Below are 19,765 nucleotides of genomic sequence, written 5' to 3'. Positions count from 1 at the left end.
CATTGCTAACAATCAACATATACCGAACCGAAAACCGTGACCACGAAACCGTGAACCGAACCGAACCGTGGATTTTGTGAACCGTTCCACCCCTACAGTATTATATTTCATAATTCATTCAAATTGTTTTAGTTTGCTCTGTTTAACCTATTTAAATGATTTCCTCCAAATAAGTTGTTACATTCTTGCATTACATGCATTAGCCACTGGAGGGTAGTAGATACTTAATATTGACATATTTTCTCTCTTAGACAGCTTGAAGCAGCAGTGTTAAGATATTATTCTGGTATTTTCTTATAACGTCATTACCTTTTCAGTTGACTTCTATATGATCACTAAGAAGGATATAATGATTATTACCTATTGCTATTCAGTTGCTGTGGTGCTTTTTACATTTCGTAATGCTTATTTGTGGTTATATTATTAGATATTTGCTAAACTTATCATACATGTCAAGGTTTTCTGCTTGTCTTCCAGTAGCTCCTCCAAATGGAAATGCAAAACCAAATGGCAATGCAAGCAACAGGTCTTGTAAACTTTTTTTCTTTAAATAAAATCTCATAGTTTTTTTATAATCACATTTTTTACTAAATCCTTAAAATCTTTTTTTTTTTTCTTCTCCACTTTCAGGTCAAGCAGGGACACGTCTCCATCCAGTGACTCTGATGACTGGGTAATTGTACCCAACGGTCTCACCGTCACTGGTAGAAGTTCTCCCTCTCCGTCTCCAGGGGGCTCCACCTCCTCACGTCCTCCCAGGCCTGCCAGACCTCCTCCTTCTATGCCGCAAAAACCTGCTGCCTCACCAAGTAGGGAAGCATTAAGACTTTCATTAAACAGTTGCTAAAAATAAAGTAAATGACAGACATTCTAAGACTTCCTGTGTCTGATGTCTATCAGCTCAGCAGAGATCTGCGAAGATATTTAATACGTCACACATTTCTTCTCTGCTAATTACCACCCTCGTCTCCAGGCTCTTCCAGTAGTTCGTCTCCCAGTGAACTGAGTGAAGCCCCACCGTCTGACGGCTCCTCTCAGGCATCTGCAAGCGGGTGTTCAGACCAGCCAGATGACTCCGCTGCACGAGCAGCATCGGCTGTTTCCCCACAAACGAGTGTTCCCAAACCAGTGGGTGCTGTAACAGCGGCTCCAGCTACAACGGCTCCCAGAATCAACCCCATTAACAATGCCCCTCTGCCACCAGGGTAAAAAAACATGACCAGTTATGTTGGTGCATCACCAGTTCTGGTTTTAATTAATTGAGCTAAAAGTATTTTGGGTTAAAATATTTTTTAACAGAGCTGATGTAAAGTAACTTTTAAAAAAAATGAATTTAAACATTGAGAGTCATTTAACATCCCTTATGTCACTGCAAATTTTCATGTGCTATTTTAATAGCTTGTGTTTTTGAGAGTTTGTTTAATATTACCTATATTTTACTGTAGGTGGGAGCAGAGAGTGGATCAGAATGGACGGGTGTATTATGTCGACCACATTGAGAAAAGAACTACTTGGGAAAGACCTGAGCCTCTGCCTACAGGGTATCAAAAACACTTCTATGATTAAAACTGATGGAGCTGATTTCCTTTTAATTGCTTTATTTAAATCAACTTTTATCTTTTATGTTTATACCCGACTGGGAATGTTTTTCATCTGTTCTTCTCTTTTTTTTTTTTCTTTTGCAGCTGGGAGCGTAGAGTTGACCCAATGGGTAGAGTTTACTATGTTGACCACATAACAAGAACCACAACATGGCAACGGCCCACTCAGGAGTCGGTGCGGAACTATGAGGAGTGGCAGAACCAGCGCAGCCAGCTTCAGGGAGCAATGCACCAGTTTAACCAGAGGTTTATTTATGGGGTGAGAACAGTCACTTGAATTACTTTAACCTTAAATCATGGATTGTTTAGTTTGAGTCGAGGCTCTGTTAAATATTTGAGTGCATTTCATGCAATGTTTGGCCAGTTTGGTGCTCTTGCTTTTACAAAGAAGATAGGATGACTTGGATTTATGGTTTAAAAACCTCTTTATTTATTTACTGATTGATTTATTCTAGTTTAGGAAAACTGGTCTGTTTCTTTATCAGCAGGTCATGAAACGTTTCTAAGTATTTCAGCAGTCTGAGCTACAGAGAGACAATTGAAAGGCCTTTGAATGTGTTTTGGGGGCAATTATCTGATGAGGCTATGGCACCAGGTGTTTCCAATATAGAGACTTTTCACAATTTTCTAATATTCTGTGATACTTAATTTGGGATTTTTATTAGTTATCAATTATAATGATTAAAATTAAAAGAAATAAACACTTCAAATATACCCATCTCTGTTTAATGCATAATTATAATATACAAGTTTCACTTTCTACAAGCGTGTAAAGAAAATGGATGGATGGATGGATGGATGGAAGTTTCACTTTCTAATGGAATTGTTGAAATAAAATAACATCTTCGTGATATTCTAATTCTGCACACAGCACATTTATATCAGTTGTTTATTTTCACACATTGAACTATGGCTATTTTTTTATTATATACTATAATAAATGTAAAAACAAAACAAAAAAAAGAATAAAAAGATTAATACCTATAGAGGAAAGATAAGAATTTTGGTAAGATCACTTTACATACGTTTTGGTTTTTATTTTGTTTTATAAAGAGAGACTATTAATGGCTTTTCTTTTTTCTTTCTGGCCCAGCTGCAGGACCAATTTGCAGCCACATCTAAAGAGTTTGACCCACTGGGACCACTGCCTCACGGCTGGGGTAAATACATGTTCATAAGAATTCCCTTTTAAGTTTCAAACACAATGATTTGTTGTAGGAATGTACAAATTTAATGTAAATGGAGTGCACAGAGGTAGGTCGACACATGTAAAGATTTATAAATGTGTTTTATTTCAGAGAAGAGGACAGATACCAATGGCAGAGTGTATTTTGTTCATCATCCAACTCGGACAACGCAGTGGGAGGACCCAAGGACGCAGGGGTGAGTGTATTTCATCTTGTGTCTGTTCATAAGTGTCACTGTTATTGGTAACTCAGCTGCAGATCCTTGTACAGCAATAACACCAGGTTGTTGAGTTTACCTGCAAAAAATTGTCCTCAACTTCCTAAAGGGAAACAGGGAACAAGTACGTCACAGCTTTCTGCCAGGACTGATGATTTATAGATGCATTTTGTAAAAGGTATAGATTATCATTGATTAAAATAATCCTTCTTTGAGCTACTTTAAAGCTTGAAATTATGTTGTGTTTAAAATATTTCTGAGATTACAGTATTTTGGTCATATATAAATAAAAAGGTGCCGTTACAATCTGGTTCTATCGCCCTAATCTGTAGTTTCCTCTAAGAACCTGGGTCGCTCGAAGACATTAATATTAACAAGATTGATTAGATTGTTAATCCAATATGTGAATGAATGATTTTCTGATTATTTATGTTCTGTTCTTTGTTTATTTACATATTATGCTTAGACTTCTGAATGATAAACCCTTACCTGAAGGTTGGGAGATGAGGTTCACTGTGGATGGCACCCCCTACTTTGTAGACCACAACCGGAGGACCACAACCTACATTGACCCCCGCACAGGGAAATCTTCCCTGTAAGTGGTTCTTCATAATGTTTAATGGTGTCGGTAAATAGGGAGATCAGCCTGCAGATAATCCGTTCTTGTTTTCTCATTTTTACAGCGAGAACGGCCCACAGATCACTTATGTTCGGGACTTCAAAGCCAAAGTGCAATACTTCAGGTTCTGGTGTCAGGTTTGTGCTTTATTTATCACACCACAGTTTAATTCATTTGTTGTGTTTTTTTTCATGTTTTACCTTCATTATTTTAAGTACTTTTGTATGTTTTGTGTTTATTCTTTTAGCAATTATCGATGCCTCAGCATACCAAGATTACCGTCTCCAGGAAAACCTTGTTTGAGGATTCCTTTCAGCAGGTAAGGTCTTGCCTTTTTGCCTGGTTTCGAAGTGTTATTCTGGTCTTTTCTTGCAGGTTGGTGAGTTATGTAACTGGTTTCATTTCTAACTTTCAAAGATAATGAGTTTTCACCCGCAAGATCTGAGGCGGAGACTGTGGATTATTTTCCCTGGAGAGGAAGGCTTGGACTACGGAGGCGTAGCCAGGTAATCCCTCTGAAATTTTTGCTGCATGAGTAGCTGGGTGTGCAAACACCTCCCTGGCAGATTTGATTTTTATTTTTTTTAGGGAACACCCAAGGTTTAAAAAAAATCATTGACCATGATGTAATAAAAGCTTTGGACGTTTAGTTGATACTGTGATCATTAACAATTTAATCACATCATTACATCACTTATGGTGCCTTACATGTTTTGTCCATTTATATTTTCAGAGAATGGTTCTTCCTGCTCTCCCATGAAGTTCTAAATCCCATGTACTGTTTGTTTGAGTACGCTGGAAAGGACAACTACTGTCTTCAGATCAACCCTGCTTCTTATATCAACCCGGATCATCTTAAATATTTTAAGTTCATAGGCCGCTTCATTGCCATGGTACTTTTTGCTCTTGATTTGGAAATTAATTCTTGATATAATACATTTTGATTTACATGGATTTTTTTCTTTTTGTTTCCTTCATTATTTTCCCCTTAGGCTTTGTTCCATGGAAAGTTCATTGATACGGGTTTCTCGCTGCCTTTCTACAAGCGGATTTTGAACAAACCTCTGGCTCTTAAAGACCTGGAATCCATAGATCCAGAATTCTACAATTCACTTATTTGGATCAAGTAGGTAGCGCGTTTGCAAAACACACGAGAGGCACGATTAACACTATAATCCAGGTTAATTTAACTCACTTCATTAAAGCATTAATGTTACAGTTGGTTTAAAGAAGTCAGATTTTTTCTTTATGATCAGCTGCTTATTTTTCCATGAGAAATGAAGGCTTGGTTTAGCGTTCTGCTACCTTTCTTATCCAAAGAGCCATTTTGCCTTCAGTGTCACTAAATAAAAGTCGTTCAGAGCTGCAAAATATTTCATGCCTTTTAAATAAAATACATGCTGTTCTTTTGTTAAATAGCTGCTATATCAGTTGCCATCTTAAACAAGCAACTGCTTTTTTGTATTTATTAGCTTTTAAAATTTGGAAAAAAAAAGATTCATAAAGATTAAATATGGATATTTATTCTAATTTACACCATTTGATGTAAAAAAAAAAAAACATGATACCAAAACAATTAATTTCCAAGGTAATTAGATGGAAAAATAGTTCTGAAATCATATTTCTGGTTCTTTTAATGTCATTGTTTTGTGAAAATTGTATTTAGATATTTGTTATAAGTAACATTAAATCCTCTAAGATGGGTATTTGTTATTATAGTATATTAGTTAGTTCTTTATATCATTTTTATCCTCTATTAAGATCCATTATAGAGGCTCCAAAGTGTCAAATATGGCTCTAGACCTGCAAAAAAAACATGGTTACATTATTCAGGGTTTTTATATATCCCCCACATTGTTAATGTTGTTTTCTTCTGGGTATTAAACAAAGTCTCACAAACAAATGGCTGCACCATGGGGCAGTTGGTAGAGCTGTTGCCTTGCAACAAGAAGGGGGATTCTCTTCATGTGGTTTGAGCATTTTTACGGAGCAGGAATAGATTCCATCAGATATTCCTGCAGCAGCCTAAATATGACTGTTAGGTTAACTGCTCTCTCTGAACTCTCCTGAAGTTTGTGTGTCTGCATGGTCCACCATCTCTTGTCCTGGGTGATTTCTGCTTTTCACTCAATGCCAGCTATACTGGAGGCTTTGAAACAGAATTGGCAATAAAATATTTTTCTGTCATGCAGGGACAATAATATAGAGGAGTGCGGTCTGGAAATGTTCTTCTCTGTTGATAAGGAGATCCTGGGAGAGGTCAGCACTCATGAGCTGAAACCAGATGGAGGAAACATTCCAGTAACTGAGGAAAACAAAGAGGAATACATCAGGTGCAGCTGCGTTCTCTTCTGCTTCTTATGTAATAATGATCTTTTAATGAATTTTATCCTTCAGAGTATAACGTCTATGTCTCTGTTGCTGCAGGTTGGTGGCAGAGTGGAGGCTATCCAGAGGGGTGGAGGAGCAGACCCAGGCGTTCTTTGAGGGCTTCAATGAAGTTCTTCCTCAGCAGTACCTGCAGTACTTTGATGCAAAGGAGTTGGAAGTATAAAAAATATTTGGAATTTTTTATAACTATGTTTGAAAAGCAAGAAGTTTTAAATGTGATGATAATCTCTCCAGAGTGGAAAATATATTTTCTGCATTTAATGCAATAACAATAAAACGTATTGAAAAAAAAGGTTTAGATTTTGAGCTAAATATTTCCTGTTGTTAAATCTCGTTCTGCACATTGTCAGTCTCACAAATATGAGCAGTAGAAAAGGATTACCTGTAGCATAGACGCTGTTATAGTGTATTCTGTCATGTGGTAAACTTTTCTAACATGTAGTTCTCTCTGGCTTTAGGTAATGCTCTGTGGGATGCAGGAAATCGACCTGGTTGACTGGCAGAGAAACACCATTTATAGACATTATGCTCGAAGCAGCAAGCAGATTCTTTGGTTCTGGCAGGTTTGTTCCGAATATTTTTCATATAATGAATTAAACCTTCTAAGCTCTTCAGTGAATCAAAGCTTCATTCTTGTATTGGTGCAGTTTGGGAATAATTCCTTATTTGGTGCAACTCTTTTTAATGATAATATGAAATCCTTCTATGAACAACGGAAAAAAAAAGTTTTATGGAAAATAATAAATATGTCAAAAATAAAAATTTGGAGATTTCCTTCCTGAGACACGTTCAGAAAGTGGGAGACGAGCCGAAATTTTTTATTGACTTTTGCCCATTCAGAATGAAATATTCCCATAAAGTTTTTATTTAAACACCATTGAAGCTAATGCTAGCTGTGTGCTGCTGGAGTTTTACTAAAGCTCTGCAAAATAATGTCTATTTATTTTCTTTTAATAAGCAATAAAATATGAATTTCATTTTTTTTATAATACATATTAGATATAGATATATTTTCGGGTATTGCAAACTAATAAAAACATAACTGTGTTTGCAGTTTGTGAAGGAGATGGACAATGAGAAACGAATGAGACTCCTGCAGTTTGTAACGGGAACCTGCCGCCTTCCTGTAGGAGGCTTTGCTGATTTGATGGGTATGAAAAACAAACACTGACGTGAAAATCAGCCATTCTTTGCATCATCATGAGTTCCTCCTAATTCAATTTTCCTCTGCCTCATGAAAATAGGAAGCAATGGTCCACAGAAGTTTTGCATTGAGAAAGTAGGAAAAGAAAACTGGCTTCCGAGAAGCCACACATGGTAAGAATGTTTTCCTGCTAAATTTATAACCATTTCTCCATCAGCTTTTTTTGTTTTTTTCTTTGATTGTACCAAAAAGCTTGTTCTCCTGTTTTGATGGATTTTGGCTCTTTCAAAAAAGAGTGAAAGCCCTAAAAGGAGATGGAAACACATTTGCTTGCCTCACATAACTGAGCAGCAGTATCTGCCAAGCCTACGGTGCCTGTGGCTCTTACTGCATGTTTTAGATTTGCAATTTCTTTCTTTACTCTGCAGACAGGATGTAACACCACCAACTATTTGATGTGGCAGAACTATTACAACATATTAGCAAGACATACCTGAAAAGCTCTCTTCATTTTTCTCAGATGTGCTGTCCATTCTAGTTTGTAACCACTACTTCCAGTTTCTTACAACTATGCATAACATTGCCTCTTGGCTAAATGAAGCTTTGCACAGCCTGGTTAACTCACTTTAAATCAGTAGATCGAAACATTTCCTTCTTTTTTGTGACATTTTACAACTTTCCGAAAGAAAAAAAAAACCAGCAATTTTGCATAAGTTTTTTATTTTTTTATTTTTTTAAACATGATCATTTTAGCATTTGTTTTATTTAAGGCTGGAAAATGTTCAGCTAATACTTTATTTCTTAACACAAGAAATTTCTTTCTGTTTCTCTGTTTAGCTTCAACCGTCTGGACCTCCCTCCTTATAAAAGCTATGAGCAGCTGAAGGAGAAACTCATGTTCGCCATCGAGGAGACTGAAGGCTTTGGGCAGGAGTAAAACATCAAAAACTCCTGATTTTTATCATGGCAACCTGCGCATGGAACAGATTGAAAGAAGCACTTTCAGCAGTTTCTCTCTGCAGTCCAGAAATGCTTTCTCCCTGGTAGAATCTGTCCTAATAGCATGTAAACAAAAGAATAGAAAGTTGTTTAATCATAGGTTCATTTTTTTAACAATGGACCTGTAAATCTTCCACACCCTTATCCAGCTAATGTCTCAAAGCCCACATTAAGGCGGTGGAGACAAAACGAGACGCCTTTCTCACTCTGTCATGCCTGCACCCACTGTATGGCTGAGAAAGGGCAGTTTCTACACTTAGGGCACTGATTCTGTGTAGTCATTTCTTCAGAACCACTTTGTTGGGCCTATGCGCAAGCATAATGTATGAGGAAGAAAACTTGTGTAATATAAGAGTCAAAATATGAAGATTAATACCTAAAAGATAAAAAAGGCCCCTTGTGGTTTGAGGTCGTTGAGATTTTGATGTACAAATGAAAGGATGAATATTTTTCTAAGAGGTCACTGACATGAATCCTGTAGCACATATACAGTTTTTTATTAACTTTGCTAGATGTGATGACTTTCATTGCATAATACGTTCTCTTGTTTTGACAGGTTATCTGCTTAACATCTGACTGAGTTAATAAGTTGAACTAGTTTGCACATGGTTTTTGTGAGCTGTGAGATTATGATTGCTATTAGAAGAAGCTATTTTTTAAGTGCAATAGTTTTGTAGGAAACATCATTTTGCAAATGTTAGAGTCAGAAAAGTATTTGATTAGTTTTTCTAAGGTTTAGTTTTTACCTTGTAGTTAAAACTCAGTACATTATATAGAACAGTCCCATGCTTTGGCTTTCCTATTGCTGTGGTTTGCCTTTCGCTAGTGAGTGATGCTACTGTTAATTCTGCAGCTTAGATCATTAATGTTTACCTAATTTTTCAGGGAGAAGGATACTGTGAAGGTTATGATAACAAAGCCGAGGACCCGTTCTTGGCTGGTTTTCAGGAACCCAAATCACTGCGATGAAACAAAAGTGAGTCAGTTGGGTTCTGCTGAGCTTTGGTCTCAAGCAAAGAAAAATTAAGGTTTAAAATTCGAAAGGTTTTATTGATTCACTTTTGCAGCTTATGTACAAACTAGACATTTAAATGCACTTTACATAAAGACATGCATGCTTTTTTATATCCCTGGGATTAAATCAGACTAAACTTCATGTTGTTGAAATGTTGGGATTACTAAAAACTATTTTAAAAAACACCAGAATATTTACATTTTTTGAAATATGTTTTTTTTTTTTTTTTACAATTATTTCCTTTTAGAGATTTCCATAAAAACGTTATGTATCTTGCAGCATTTGTGTTCAAACAGTGACACTGATCACTGATTTTATTTATTTTGTAATCAGATACATTATGCAAGCGTTTTTGGACTTGGGTCCATTTCTCCAGACGTATCAGGTTGAACTGGTCAGTTATGTAGTCCATCTTGATCACACACACCCCCTTTTTTTTTTTTTTTTTTTTTTTTTTTTTTAGCTCTGCCCAGAATTCATTTTATAGGATTAGATGAGAGCTTTTGTGATCCATTCCAAAACATTGACTCATATATGCTCTTATGTAACTTGGCACTATTCTCGGTTTCATTGTGGATTTAGATGACCCAAGCTTTAACTTGTCTTATAAAATTGTTAAATATTTCCACACAGGCCTGTCCTCGCGATATCATCCCAATTTAATGTAGTGCACCATTCCCTCCTGCAGCAGAAAACACACACCACAGGATGCTGCTTCCTGTATTTTACAGAGTGGATGATATTCCTAGACTTGTATCATTTCCACTGTGGCGATTATGATAGTCACACATTTCCTTCTAGTTTCCTCACATCACAGGATATCCAGAAGTAAAAGAATTTAGCGATGGGTGCATTTTTGAACTAATTATTTATTTTTCTGTTGCTGTTGAGGTTATGATTTTTTCCTTGTGGAGCCATTATCCCATGTTAGCACAAAACAGTTTTCTCTATGTGTATTCACACCTCCCTACCAGCTTAAGTCAGCACCTTTAAAAAATGTTTTGCTTTTGTTTTGAGGTTGATGCAAATGTCCTGATCGGTGTCACTGCTGGATGTTCCCACGCTGTTTATAGTGGACATTATTTAACAGAAGAACAAGTAGCCTCTGAAATTGTTCCCATAGATGGACCAGATTTCTGCAGATCCACTGATCTGATATTTCAGCCATTTTCTTTAGATTTTTTTGTTAATCTCTCATATGTAATTTAGGTTTGCTTTAAATAAAATCACTGGTTTTCCTTTGTTTTAACTTAAATATTTGATTAAACCTATTAGATTCTTACAAAGTCTCCTTAATTATCTGGGCTGTTTTAAGTTTTTTTAAAGACAATTTGAAATAAACAACTTGACAAAATTTTATCCCAATATATAGACTTCCGAAAGTTAAATACTATGATATAAATTTCTTTAAAATATCTTTCTTGCCATGCTTGAATTTATTAAATATTAATTGAGATAATCCTAATATAAACATTTTACTAAAACTGGAGGCTGTTAGTCTGATTTTATGCCAGACTCTAAAGGTTGCATGTCTTTTAATACTGTGTATTTAAATACTCGATCAATAAAGCAGAATTTCCCAAGGAGTGACACAGAACCCTAGTTTTATAGGGAGGGGGGCGACTCACTTAGGTTTGTATATTGTAATTAGGAACTTAAAATCAAACCAGGCTGTATAGAAAGGTGTTTAGTAAAATTGTGAACCTTTTCATGTCAGTGGTGTTCTCTACATTTCATAAAGGCCTAGAACATTTAGAGCCATTTAGCTTAAGTCCTCCATGATTATTGTTACCTCTTCTAAAGGTGTCCAAAAGCCTTATAACAATCTGCTATTGCAGTAACATTATCAAACTGCAAAATTTTGTATTTGTGTTGAGGGGAAATTATATAAAATAAAACAAAAGATTGATGGTGCCACAAATGATGTCTGTCCCAACAGTTGCAGTTGAATAAATTTGAGCAAAGCATTTTTAATGTGTACTTTGTTAGGATGACCCTATTGTTTAGGAAATGGGATTGATCAATTCCTGTTTGGAACGTAACTATGTGGTGCTCTTGAAGACCATGTCACTGCGGCGATCTTTGAATGAAAGAGGGAAAGGTAGGAGACCACGCTCAGATCTAGTCACCTAAAAAAGAAATATTTAAAATAAAATCTGTCTGCAACTGCAGCAAGTTTTGCATTGAGGGATTATACTACTGCAATAAAAGATTCATTGGTGTAAGGCCTGTTTCAGGGGTACCAGTAGTCATGCAAGATGCGTTTTAAATAGTCGTAATCCTACTTTAAGCTTTTAAAATGGGAAAGTTTGCTGACTGGTCAGAATACAGAGCTATTTTATCGTTTTCAACCTCCTCTTATGCTGTTTGAGGAAGCTCTCATTTAAGACCTCTTTTTTTGTGTTTATCACAACAACTGGATTTTTTTAAATCTTTTTTTTTTTTTTTTTTTTTGCAATTTTATTTGCCATTTAAACATTTTGGTGCAAAGGTTTTATACACCCTTTATTTTAAATAAAATTAAGCCTAAAACAGTTTCACACAATCCAAGCATTTTATAAACGATGTAATTACTGGTAACTCTAAGCTTTAAATTGTGATTGTGCTGCAAATTAAGGACTATAACTGGAAAGGATGTTACGTTTGACTAAAGAATTAAAACAAAAATGATCTGCTGGTTCCCTTTAAAGTTACTTTTTATTTCCTTTTGTGTTTTTGCTACACTTCTACATTGACTTTATCCAAAGATTTTTTTTCCCCCCTTCTTTACAATTAAATGCTTTCTTTGTCCTTTACTGTATCCGGTCCTTATTACCATTAGTCTTTTTTCTGTCTGTGTTTGTCTGTAAACCAGCCCAAGCATAACAAAGACTGTATCTGTTGTTCCGACTACTGCAGAGGATTAATGTAATATGTAAACTTTACCCTACATGTGACCAGATTATAGCTAATACTGGCACAATGACACACAAAGCTGGTTGAATTCACTACTTGTTTCTCTAATCACCACTTTGTTCCATATCATGGGACAAACAAGTCTGTAGAAATATGCAAAAGTGTATTTTAGTTGTACTGACTGCAATGTTGTAAGTTGGTGTCAATTGTGTAGTCACAGTTTATTTTTAACTTTTTGATAAGTGAAAGTCAGTAGGTAAATTCTATTTATTAAAAATATGAGCTTCATGTGTTGAAGTGATTGATAAAAACAAGTTATAGTAAAATGATTAAAAAGCTGGATGTGTGCTTATTACCACCTACGCTGCCACAAATATTTTTTCTTAAAATATTCTCTTGCATAAATACAGAGAAAAGTTTGGTTTCATTTTGTGGAAAAATGTTCTTGTTTCTGTTTTATACCAGGTACTTAAATTTCTCTCTTTCAAGATTTGACATTAAAAATACAAAGTTTTATTCTTAAAACGTTTTAAAATAAATCCTGTGCAAGTAGCCTCAGTTGCCTGATGTTGAAAATCCAACCGACAGACACATTTTCTTAAATCAGAGAAGTTTATGTTTGCAACCAAACTCATAATCAACTAAAAACATTTTCAGTTTATTATTTCTGGTAAGAACCGTAGATTTAAGTTTAGTTTCTTTAATAAGTCACAAGAACAATATACAGTAAGGTTTAAAAAAGTCCATGCACTCTTTAAGGGCTCCTTTAGTATAAACAAAATTTCAAATAAGTCTTTTAGTCAGAGGAGGAATGGCGTGCTTTAAATCTTCTTGATATATATATATATATATATGTATATTTTTTTTTTTTGACAACTGTTTAGTTTTTCAAGCAAATGGAGAGCAGATATTAGTTTTACTGTAAGGATAAAGGTTGCTTAGGTAATGATGGATGTTAGTTTGCTTTATTCTGTTTTTTTTTTTTATTTCACTATAATAATAAAAAAGGCTACACCAATAGTTCATGACGCAGAGTGCTATAAGAAAATATGTTGATAGTTCCAGAACAAGTGATTCTTAATCTTTAATGAGATATATTTTATAAGATATCCAATTCTCTCAAACTTCTTCTAAAAGATTTATCATGACTAAATAGTTTGTATTTATATTATGACTTAATCTGAAATGAAATGTAAAAGTTGTTAATTTATTTGAGTTAATTAAACTGCAGATATTTAGAGAGGCATCGTTCAGGAACCTGTGGTGTTTGTTCAGTATATCTGCGGTCGAATTTCGGTGTGACACACAAGTTGCATTCTTTAATTGTGTCCCCTCGGATCGATTGAAAGTCATGGCTGATCATGACCTGATAAGAACTGTCCTGTACACCATCAATAATCTTTTACAACAAGAGAAATATAAGGCAGCCTTGGCAGTGGTGAAAGGATTCAGGAACGGTGCTGTGTGAGTAATAACAAGCAGCTAGCTAGCTTAGCTGCTTTACTTTTACTCCTTTAATATTTCCCCTAGATCTATCATCAGATATCGTCCTGCTGAAGTTTCACCTTTTGTTAATTTTAACCAGTGTAGAGTCATGTATAACTAGCAAGTGTATGCTAATGTTATTTTACTTTTAATCAGGTGTGTTTTAATTGATTTAAGTTATTTGTTTTAGATATGGAGCAAAGATCAGAGCACCACATGCCCTGGTAATGACATTTCTGTTTCGAAGTGGCAGGTGAGTAACTAATTTAGACCTTGAATTAACAACCTTTTGTGTCCATCTGATGAGGAAAAATAGATGTTTTATTGTTGGTGTTTTTTTCTAATACAGTTTGAAAGACAAACTTCGGGCCATTTTGAAAGCAACATACACCCACTCTAGGAACCTGGCCTGCTTTGTGTTCACATACAAAGGACTACAAGCCCTACAGCAGAAGATCCAAGGAAAGAGTTTACAGTCCCATTCCTTCCTCGCTGCCTGTGTTGGAGGATGGTTGGTGTTCGGAGACAACAACAATATCAACAGTCAGGTAGAGTAGGATGCTTCTCTAGGACAGAAGTGTCTGTTACCTCATTAGATTTTTCCCTGCAAGAAAAAAATAGCATCTGAAAAATGCTTGAAAGTTCATTAAACTTTTCTACTGAGTTTGTCCTTCTGGGTTAATAAAGCCTATGTATGCTTATTTAGTTTATTTATACTTATTCATTTACTAATTTATGTTTACATATGTGAAACAATAACTACTATAGTTGCAATTTTAGACTAAATGATGAAGACATTTAAATGACTACTTAATTAGTTAAAAATACACTATGTGCAGAATTATTAGGCAAATGAGTGTTTCGACCACATCATCCTTTCCATACATGTTTTCCTACTCCAAGCTGTATAGGCTTGAAAGCCAACTACCAATTAAGTAAATCAGGTGGTGTGCATCTCTGTAATGAGAAGGCATATGGCCTAATGACATCAACACCCTATACAAGGTGTGCTTAATTATTAGGCAACTTCCTTTCCTTTGGTAAAATGGGTCAGAAAAGAGATTTGACAGACTCTTTAAAGTCAAAAATTGTCAGATGGGTGCAGCACTTTGGAAATTGCCAGGCTTTTGAAGTGGGATCATTGCACAATCAAGCGGTACATGGAAAATGGCCAACAGGGACGCAAGAAGCGTGTTGGAAAAAGAAGACACAAGATGACCTATGAATTGAGAAGGATCAAGCGTGAAGCTGCCAGGAAGCCATTAGGCACCAGTTGTGCAATATTTCAGGGCTGCAACATGTCTGGAGTGCCGAGAGGCACAAGGTGCTCAATACTCAGAGACCTGGCCAAGGTAAAGAAAGCTGAAAAAATGCCACCTTTGAACAAGACAAAATGTCAAGATTGGGCCAAGAAATATCTGAAGACTGATTTCTCCAAGGTGTTTTGGTGTGATGAAATGAGAGTGAGTCATGATGGGCCAGATGGATGGGCACGAGGCTGGATCAGTAAAGGGCAGCAAGTTCCTTCTCAACTCAGACGCCAGCAAGGTGGAGGTGGGGTACTGGTATGGGCTGGTATCATCAAAGATGAGCTTGTGGGACCTTTTTGGGTTGATGATGGAGTCAAGATCAACTCCCAGACCTACTGCCAGTTTCTGGAAGACAGACAACTTCTTGAAACAGTGGTACAAGAGGAAGTCTCCATCATTCAAGAAAAACATGATATTCGTGCAGGACAATGCTCCGTCACAAGCATCAAAATGCACCACAACGTGGCTGGCAGAAAAAGTCTAAAAGGAGAAAAAATAATGACATGGCCCCCTAGATCACCTGATCTGAACCCCATTGAGAACCTGTGGTTCTTCATGAAATGTGAGATCTGCAGGGAGGGAAAACAGTCCACCTCTCTGAACAGTGTCTGGGAGGCTGTGGCGGCTGCTGCACGCAATGTGGATCACAAACAGATCAAGACACTGAAAGAATCTAGGGATGAAGAATTTTTAAGGCTTTTGAGCATCATGGTGAAGAAAGGTGGCTTTATTGGTGACTGATTTATTTATTTTTTTTAAATGTTGCAAGTGTTCTGAATTTTGAGTTGTTATATTGGTTTACCAGGTGAAAATAAACAAGTGAGATGGGTATATATTTGTTTTTTATTACGTTGTCAATTAATTCTGCACAGTAATATTTACCTGCACACACAGACATCCTCATAAAATGGCCAAATCTGAAAAAAAAACACAACTTCCAAAAAATAGGAAACTTTGATATTAAGGAATCTTTTGGGTTGATTGAGAACACAATTGTTGCCCAATATTTAAAAATAATAAAAAATACAACTTGCTTAATAATTATGCACACAGTGTATCAATCATAAGTTCAATTAAAAACAACAAAACAAGTTATTAATTCCCTTGACAGTCCTCATAAAGCTTTGAAATCTAACCTACCTGCTTGCTATAACTGGTATTCAACAGGGATATTTCCTTAGCCCAATGTAATACAACCAGTTCAATGATTTTGCTGCTAAATATTTATTCAAACCGCAGTTAATGGCTCCATATTGGATGGAAATGAGTCCTACAATGAAGAGATGGGAGCCTTTTTATGTTGATCCTGCAAAAACTGGCTGTACAATGTCAACATGTTGTGTTCCAAAGAAGGCTGTTGGGTGAAAAGCAGGTCCTGTCTACCTTAGACAATTTATGGAGAGTCAATGGCTTCACAATTTTAAAGATCAGCATCAGTGACGGTCTAAGCTCTAAACATCTCATACATGTGATCACAAAAAACAATGGCTGTCATTCTGCAACTTCTGAGGAGATTCATCATGGACTCATTCATCATGGAATCCTCACTAACTTCTAATCAGAACTAATTCCAGCACGCTGGATGTTAAACCTAGTACGGAAGCATTTGTTCCTTGCATCATAGACAAGTTTGCAGATGATAAATGGCTTATCACCGTGTGTTGCTAGGAAAACATGCTGTCATACACTTCTCCTGAAACAGCTTCAACAATAAATCACGTAGAATCACTGAGTAAATTGCTACCATTAGTCAAGCAGCATTTGAACGCATATTGGCAGACTGAAGCATCTGTTCCCATCAGCAATTGGTAATTTGTCAAGATACTAAACTGCTAAAGTATTCATATGAAAGGTTAGATTTACCTAAGACTGAATGTTTACATTCAAAGTTATATCATTACTTTACCCCATGACTTCAGCTACATTAAGTTAGCTATTTCCTTTTATACTTTTATTTATTTTTATCAATTTTTCCAAGTTAAAATGCTCTTTCACAATCTTTATCTATTTGTTCACCTATTAGTTTAGCGTATTTTGTAAGAGCGGTTTATAATCTTTTATTGCCTATTGTACATAATAAATTTCAATAGAATCACCTTAAATTTTGGGTTTGTTTGTGGTAGATTTACTAGTTAAAGTCGTGGTTTAACTTTTAACTTAATTCACCCACTCCTTTCTTCATGCTGGTTACTCCATACGATTCTAGCAGCTGATCGATTTCCTGGGTTTAACAGTTTCTCTTTTGTCTCCTGATCCCTTCAGATCAACATGTACCTGCTGTCCAGGATCCTCTTCGCCTTGTCTCGACTAGCTGTCGAAAAAGGGTTCATCCCTGCACCCAAAAAAGACCCTTTCCCACTTTTCGCCACACTGGTGTGGGGTATTGTGTTGTGGTTGTTTGAGTATTATCCACACACCCTCCAACCTTCCCTTCAGTCCTCCATGAATTATCTTTATCATGACAGCAACGTGTGGCACGACATTTCAGACTTCCTTGTTTATAATAAACCAAGGACTGCTGGTTCTCAGAAATGAAGCTCTCAGATTTTGATCTTTCTGATTAAATAATTGTATAATTGTTTTATAATTAACATTTTCTTTATTTTTTTTTTTGCATTTTAAAATTGTATCTTGATATGAACCTGTAACATGACATGTAATTAAAATGTTTTAATTTATTTAGCTATGATTATGAAATTTGATCATATTTGCAAAGCACTACTTTGACTTAAAATGCACAATGCCTTGTATTATTTTGGTTTTTTGAGATTTGTCTGTGTGCCGAATTCTTTTTTAATTTTTTAAAACTACCCGGTATTAGAGGGATCATTTTAAAATGTCTTATTTGCTTGAAAGTGTGGGAAAGAAAATGTTTGAATTGATGATTTGGGGCTAAAATGCAAACACCCAGCATTCCGTGAAGTATGTTGTAATTTAAAGTTCAACAGCTTGGTTAAATCAAACTAAAAAAATGACAGAAATAAATCACAAAAACATTAAGAAAAAACATCAAGAAATAAAAGTTTTTAAAAACTATGTGATTGTGTAAAAATTGATTTAATTAGAAAACACACAGAGAGCATACTAGAATGAATACATTTGTAGTGAAAAGGAAAGTAATAACTGAAATGATCCTTCCATTAATTTTCACACATAAAGCATTTATGAATACCACTAATAAAAAGGCTTTGAATTTCTTCATACTGTTTTCTGTACATTTTGTCAGCTTTATAAAGTGACAACTAGATGATTTTTTTTTTGTTTGTTTCTTTTTTTTTTTTTTTACAATTCCCATAATCCTGAGAGATTCCCTCCCATTTAACCAAGAAATGAATTGTTCTGAGATTCAGCCATCACAATGAGAAAAGATGGTGGTGCATGTAATGCTGTGGACCTTCTCTGCATGTGCTTGGATTTCTTAGGACAGTTCTGGCCCACTGAAAAACTTGTTAACACTAATGCTTCTTGGAAAACAACACAGGTCCATCAGTACATGCACCACTTTAAAAATAGTTTTTATGCATGAATTCCATTAGGGAGGAGAACAAGCCAAACTGACTGTGGGAATCATGGTGCAATTCATTTATGTTTCATGTAGGACTTATTATGCATCGTTATTTTATACATTGTAATTCAATAAATAGTTTATGTAAGCATTTGCATATTTTTATTTTTTTTATTTATTTTTTTATATTTTTTTTATGAAAATAGTGCAATTTTTGATTTGTGCAAAAAAAAAAAAAATGTGTTTGTGAATTCAGTTTGAATCACCATTACCCACGTTACATCCATCTGGTTATTATTAGACATAAACAGTTCTTCATTACGGAATGTTCCCACACACGTTGAACATGTAGGCCCATTCTTTAGTGAAGGGACACAAAAAAATGGGTGTGCATTAACAACTGTTGAGTTGGTTTATGTCAAGTGCCTGAAGGTGTGTCATGATCAGCAAGGAGGGACGATTAAAAACCTGTTTTGTGTTCATCCCGAAAAGCCAGAATAATTGCTTTCTGCAACCTCACACTACAGACGATAAAATGTATACAGCTTGAAGGAAGCCAATTATGTAAGAGAGAAAAAAACAACCTTAAACAGAGAGGGTAGTCTCAGGCTCCAGCTCTCGAAAACCTAGAATGCAGAAATAGATTTGGTTCCTTCCCACTATCATCTCATCCTCCATCGCTATGCAGGGAACCAAAACATCTCGCCTGGTCAGCCAGGCCAACAATGACCCTAAGGACTCCCTTTTTTAAGAAGGATAGGCCAGTGTCGGGTATAGCAGGCCAACAGCAACCTCAACGACTCCCCATTACATAGAGTTGAATCTGTTTTTCGGTTCAATTTGCATGTTTTCTAAGCCATAACAAGGCTTTGTTGGGCTACTCCATAAAACCTGGAACTCAGGTGTTCCAGACATTTTGAGTTGAGAAAACTTTCTAGATGGGAAGGGAAACGTCTTCAAACTATCCAGTTTTTTAAGTATAACTGATAAAACAATCTGTAGAGTCCTGTATTTCAAAATGTTTACTTTAGTTTTTTGTGGTTTTTATCCAATAAGCCTTCTTTTCACCTTTAAAAAAACAAGCACGTACAGCTGAACTAAAAAAAAAAAAAGAAAAAAACAATGGCACCAGGCTGTCATGTCTAGCAGAAGTTTACTCCTATATCTGGACTCCTAGATATAGGTATCGTTTTTGATTTAGCTTTTACAATAATTTTTTTAGCTCCTAATTTAAGGGACTGTCTTCAAATTAAATCAATCAGTGGTTTCATGACAATGATATATATGATTGGATGGTATATTTAAACGATTTGATAGATCTGATCAGATAGAATTGAATGTTAAAATAAATACTAAATGTTTATGTAAAGGTTATTATAGTGAAATAAAGATGTAAC

General features: G+C 35.6%; 2 protein-coding genes across 3 annotated transcripts in view; both read left to right on the top strand.

Annotated features, from left to right (window-relative positions):
• Positions 1 to 8,299, top strand: part of LOC107103455 (E3 ubiquitin-protein ligase Itchy-like) — a 17,041-nt gene extending 8,742 nt beyond the window's left edge. The window contains exons 6-24 of one of the 2 annotated variants that reach the window (XM_015403173.1): positions 481 to 526; positions 631 to 809; positions 974 to 1,205; positions 1,446 to 1,541; positions 1,686 to 1,860; positions 2,695 to 2,761; positions 2,900 to 2,984; positions 3,472 to 3,600; positions 3,689 to 3,761; positions 3,872 to 3,943; positions 4,042 to 4,130; positions 4,358 to 4,517; positions 4,617 to 4,750; positions 5,817 to 5,957; positions 6,052 to 6,172; positions 6,474 to 6,578; positions 7,070 to 7,166; positions 7,260 to 7,332; positions 7,997 to 8,299. In XM_015403173.1, coding sequence (XP_015258659.1) covers positions 481 to 526; positions 631 to 809; positions 974 to 1,205; positions 1,446 to 1,541; positions 1,686 to 1,860; positions 2,695 to 2,761; positions 2,900 to 2,984; positions 3,472 to 3,600; positions 3,689 to 3,761; positions 3,872 to 3,943; positions 4,042 to 4,130; positions 4,358 to 4,517; positions 4,617 to 4,750; positions 5,817 to 5,957; positions 6,052 to 6,172; positions 6,474 to 6,578; positions 7,070 to 7,166; positions 7,260 to 7,332; positions 7,997 to 8,096 — 2,174 coding nt within the window. In that variant the 3' untranslated portion in view covers positions 8,097 to 8,299. Of the gene's footprint in view, positions 1 to 477; positions 527 to 630; positions 810 to 973; positions 1,206 to 1,445; positions 1,542 to 1,685; positions 1,861 to 2,694; positions 2,762 to 2,899; positions 2,985 to 3,471; positions 3,601 to 3,688; positions 3,762 to 3,871; positions 3,944 to 4,041; positions 4,131 to 4,357; positions 4,518 to 4,616; positions 4,751 to 5,816; positions 5,958 to 6,051; positions 6,173 to 6,473; positions 6,579 to 7,069; positions 7,167 to 7,259; positions 7,333 to 7,996 lie in introns of both variants that reach the window. The other variant, XM_015403172.1, reaches the window with a different exon arrangement.
• Positions 8,300 to 13,376: 5,077 nt separating this feature from the next.
• pxmp4 (peroxisomal membrane protein 4) lies at positions 13,377 to 17,625 on the top strand. The gene is made up of 4 exons (XM_015403167.1): positions 13,377 to 13,532; positions 13,744 to 13,806; positions 13,903 to 14,101; positions 17,126 to 17,625. The coding sequence occupies exons 1-4, from the start codon at positions 13,420 to 13,422 to the stop codon at positions 17,396 to 17,398; spliced, it is 648 nt and encodes a 215-aa protein (XP_015258653.1). The 5' UTR covers positions 13,377 to 13,419; the 3' UTR covers positions 17,399 to 17,625.
• The last annotated feature ends 2,140 nt before the right edge of the window (positions 17,626 to 19,765 follow it).

This window comes from Cyprinodon variegatus, unplaced genomic scaffold, assembly GCF_000732505.1.
Source record: "Cyprinodon variegatus isolate N-32 unplaced genomic scaffold, C_variegatus-1.0 Scaffold1452, whole genome shotgun sequence".
Lineage (NCBI taxonomy): Eukaryota > Metazoa > Chordata > Actinopteri > Cyprinodontiformes > Cyprinodontidae > Cyprinodon > Cyprinodon variegatus.
Note: the sequence above shows the minus strand (reverse complement) of the source record. Positions and strands in the feature narration are given on the sequence as shown.

Excerpts from the sequence above, each read along its gene's own strand:
- pxmp4 (XM_015403167.1), top strand. The coding sequence starts at position 13,420 with ATGGCTGATCATGACCTGATAAGAACTGTCCTGTACACCATCAATAAT. Across the intron at positions 13,807-13,902 it reads TTTCTGTTTCGAAGTGGCAG|TTTGAAAGACAAACTTCGGG; the intron begins GTGAGTAACTAA and ends TTTCTAATACAG. Across the intron at positions 14,102-17,125 it reads ACAACAATATCAACAGTCAG|ATCAACATGTACCTGCTGTC; the intron begins GTAGAGTAGGAT and ends TGATCCCTTCAG.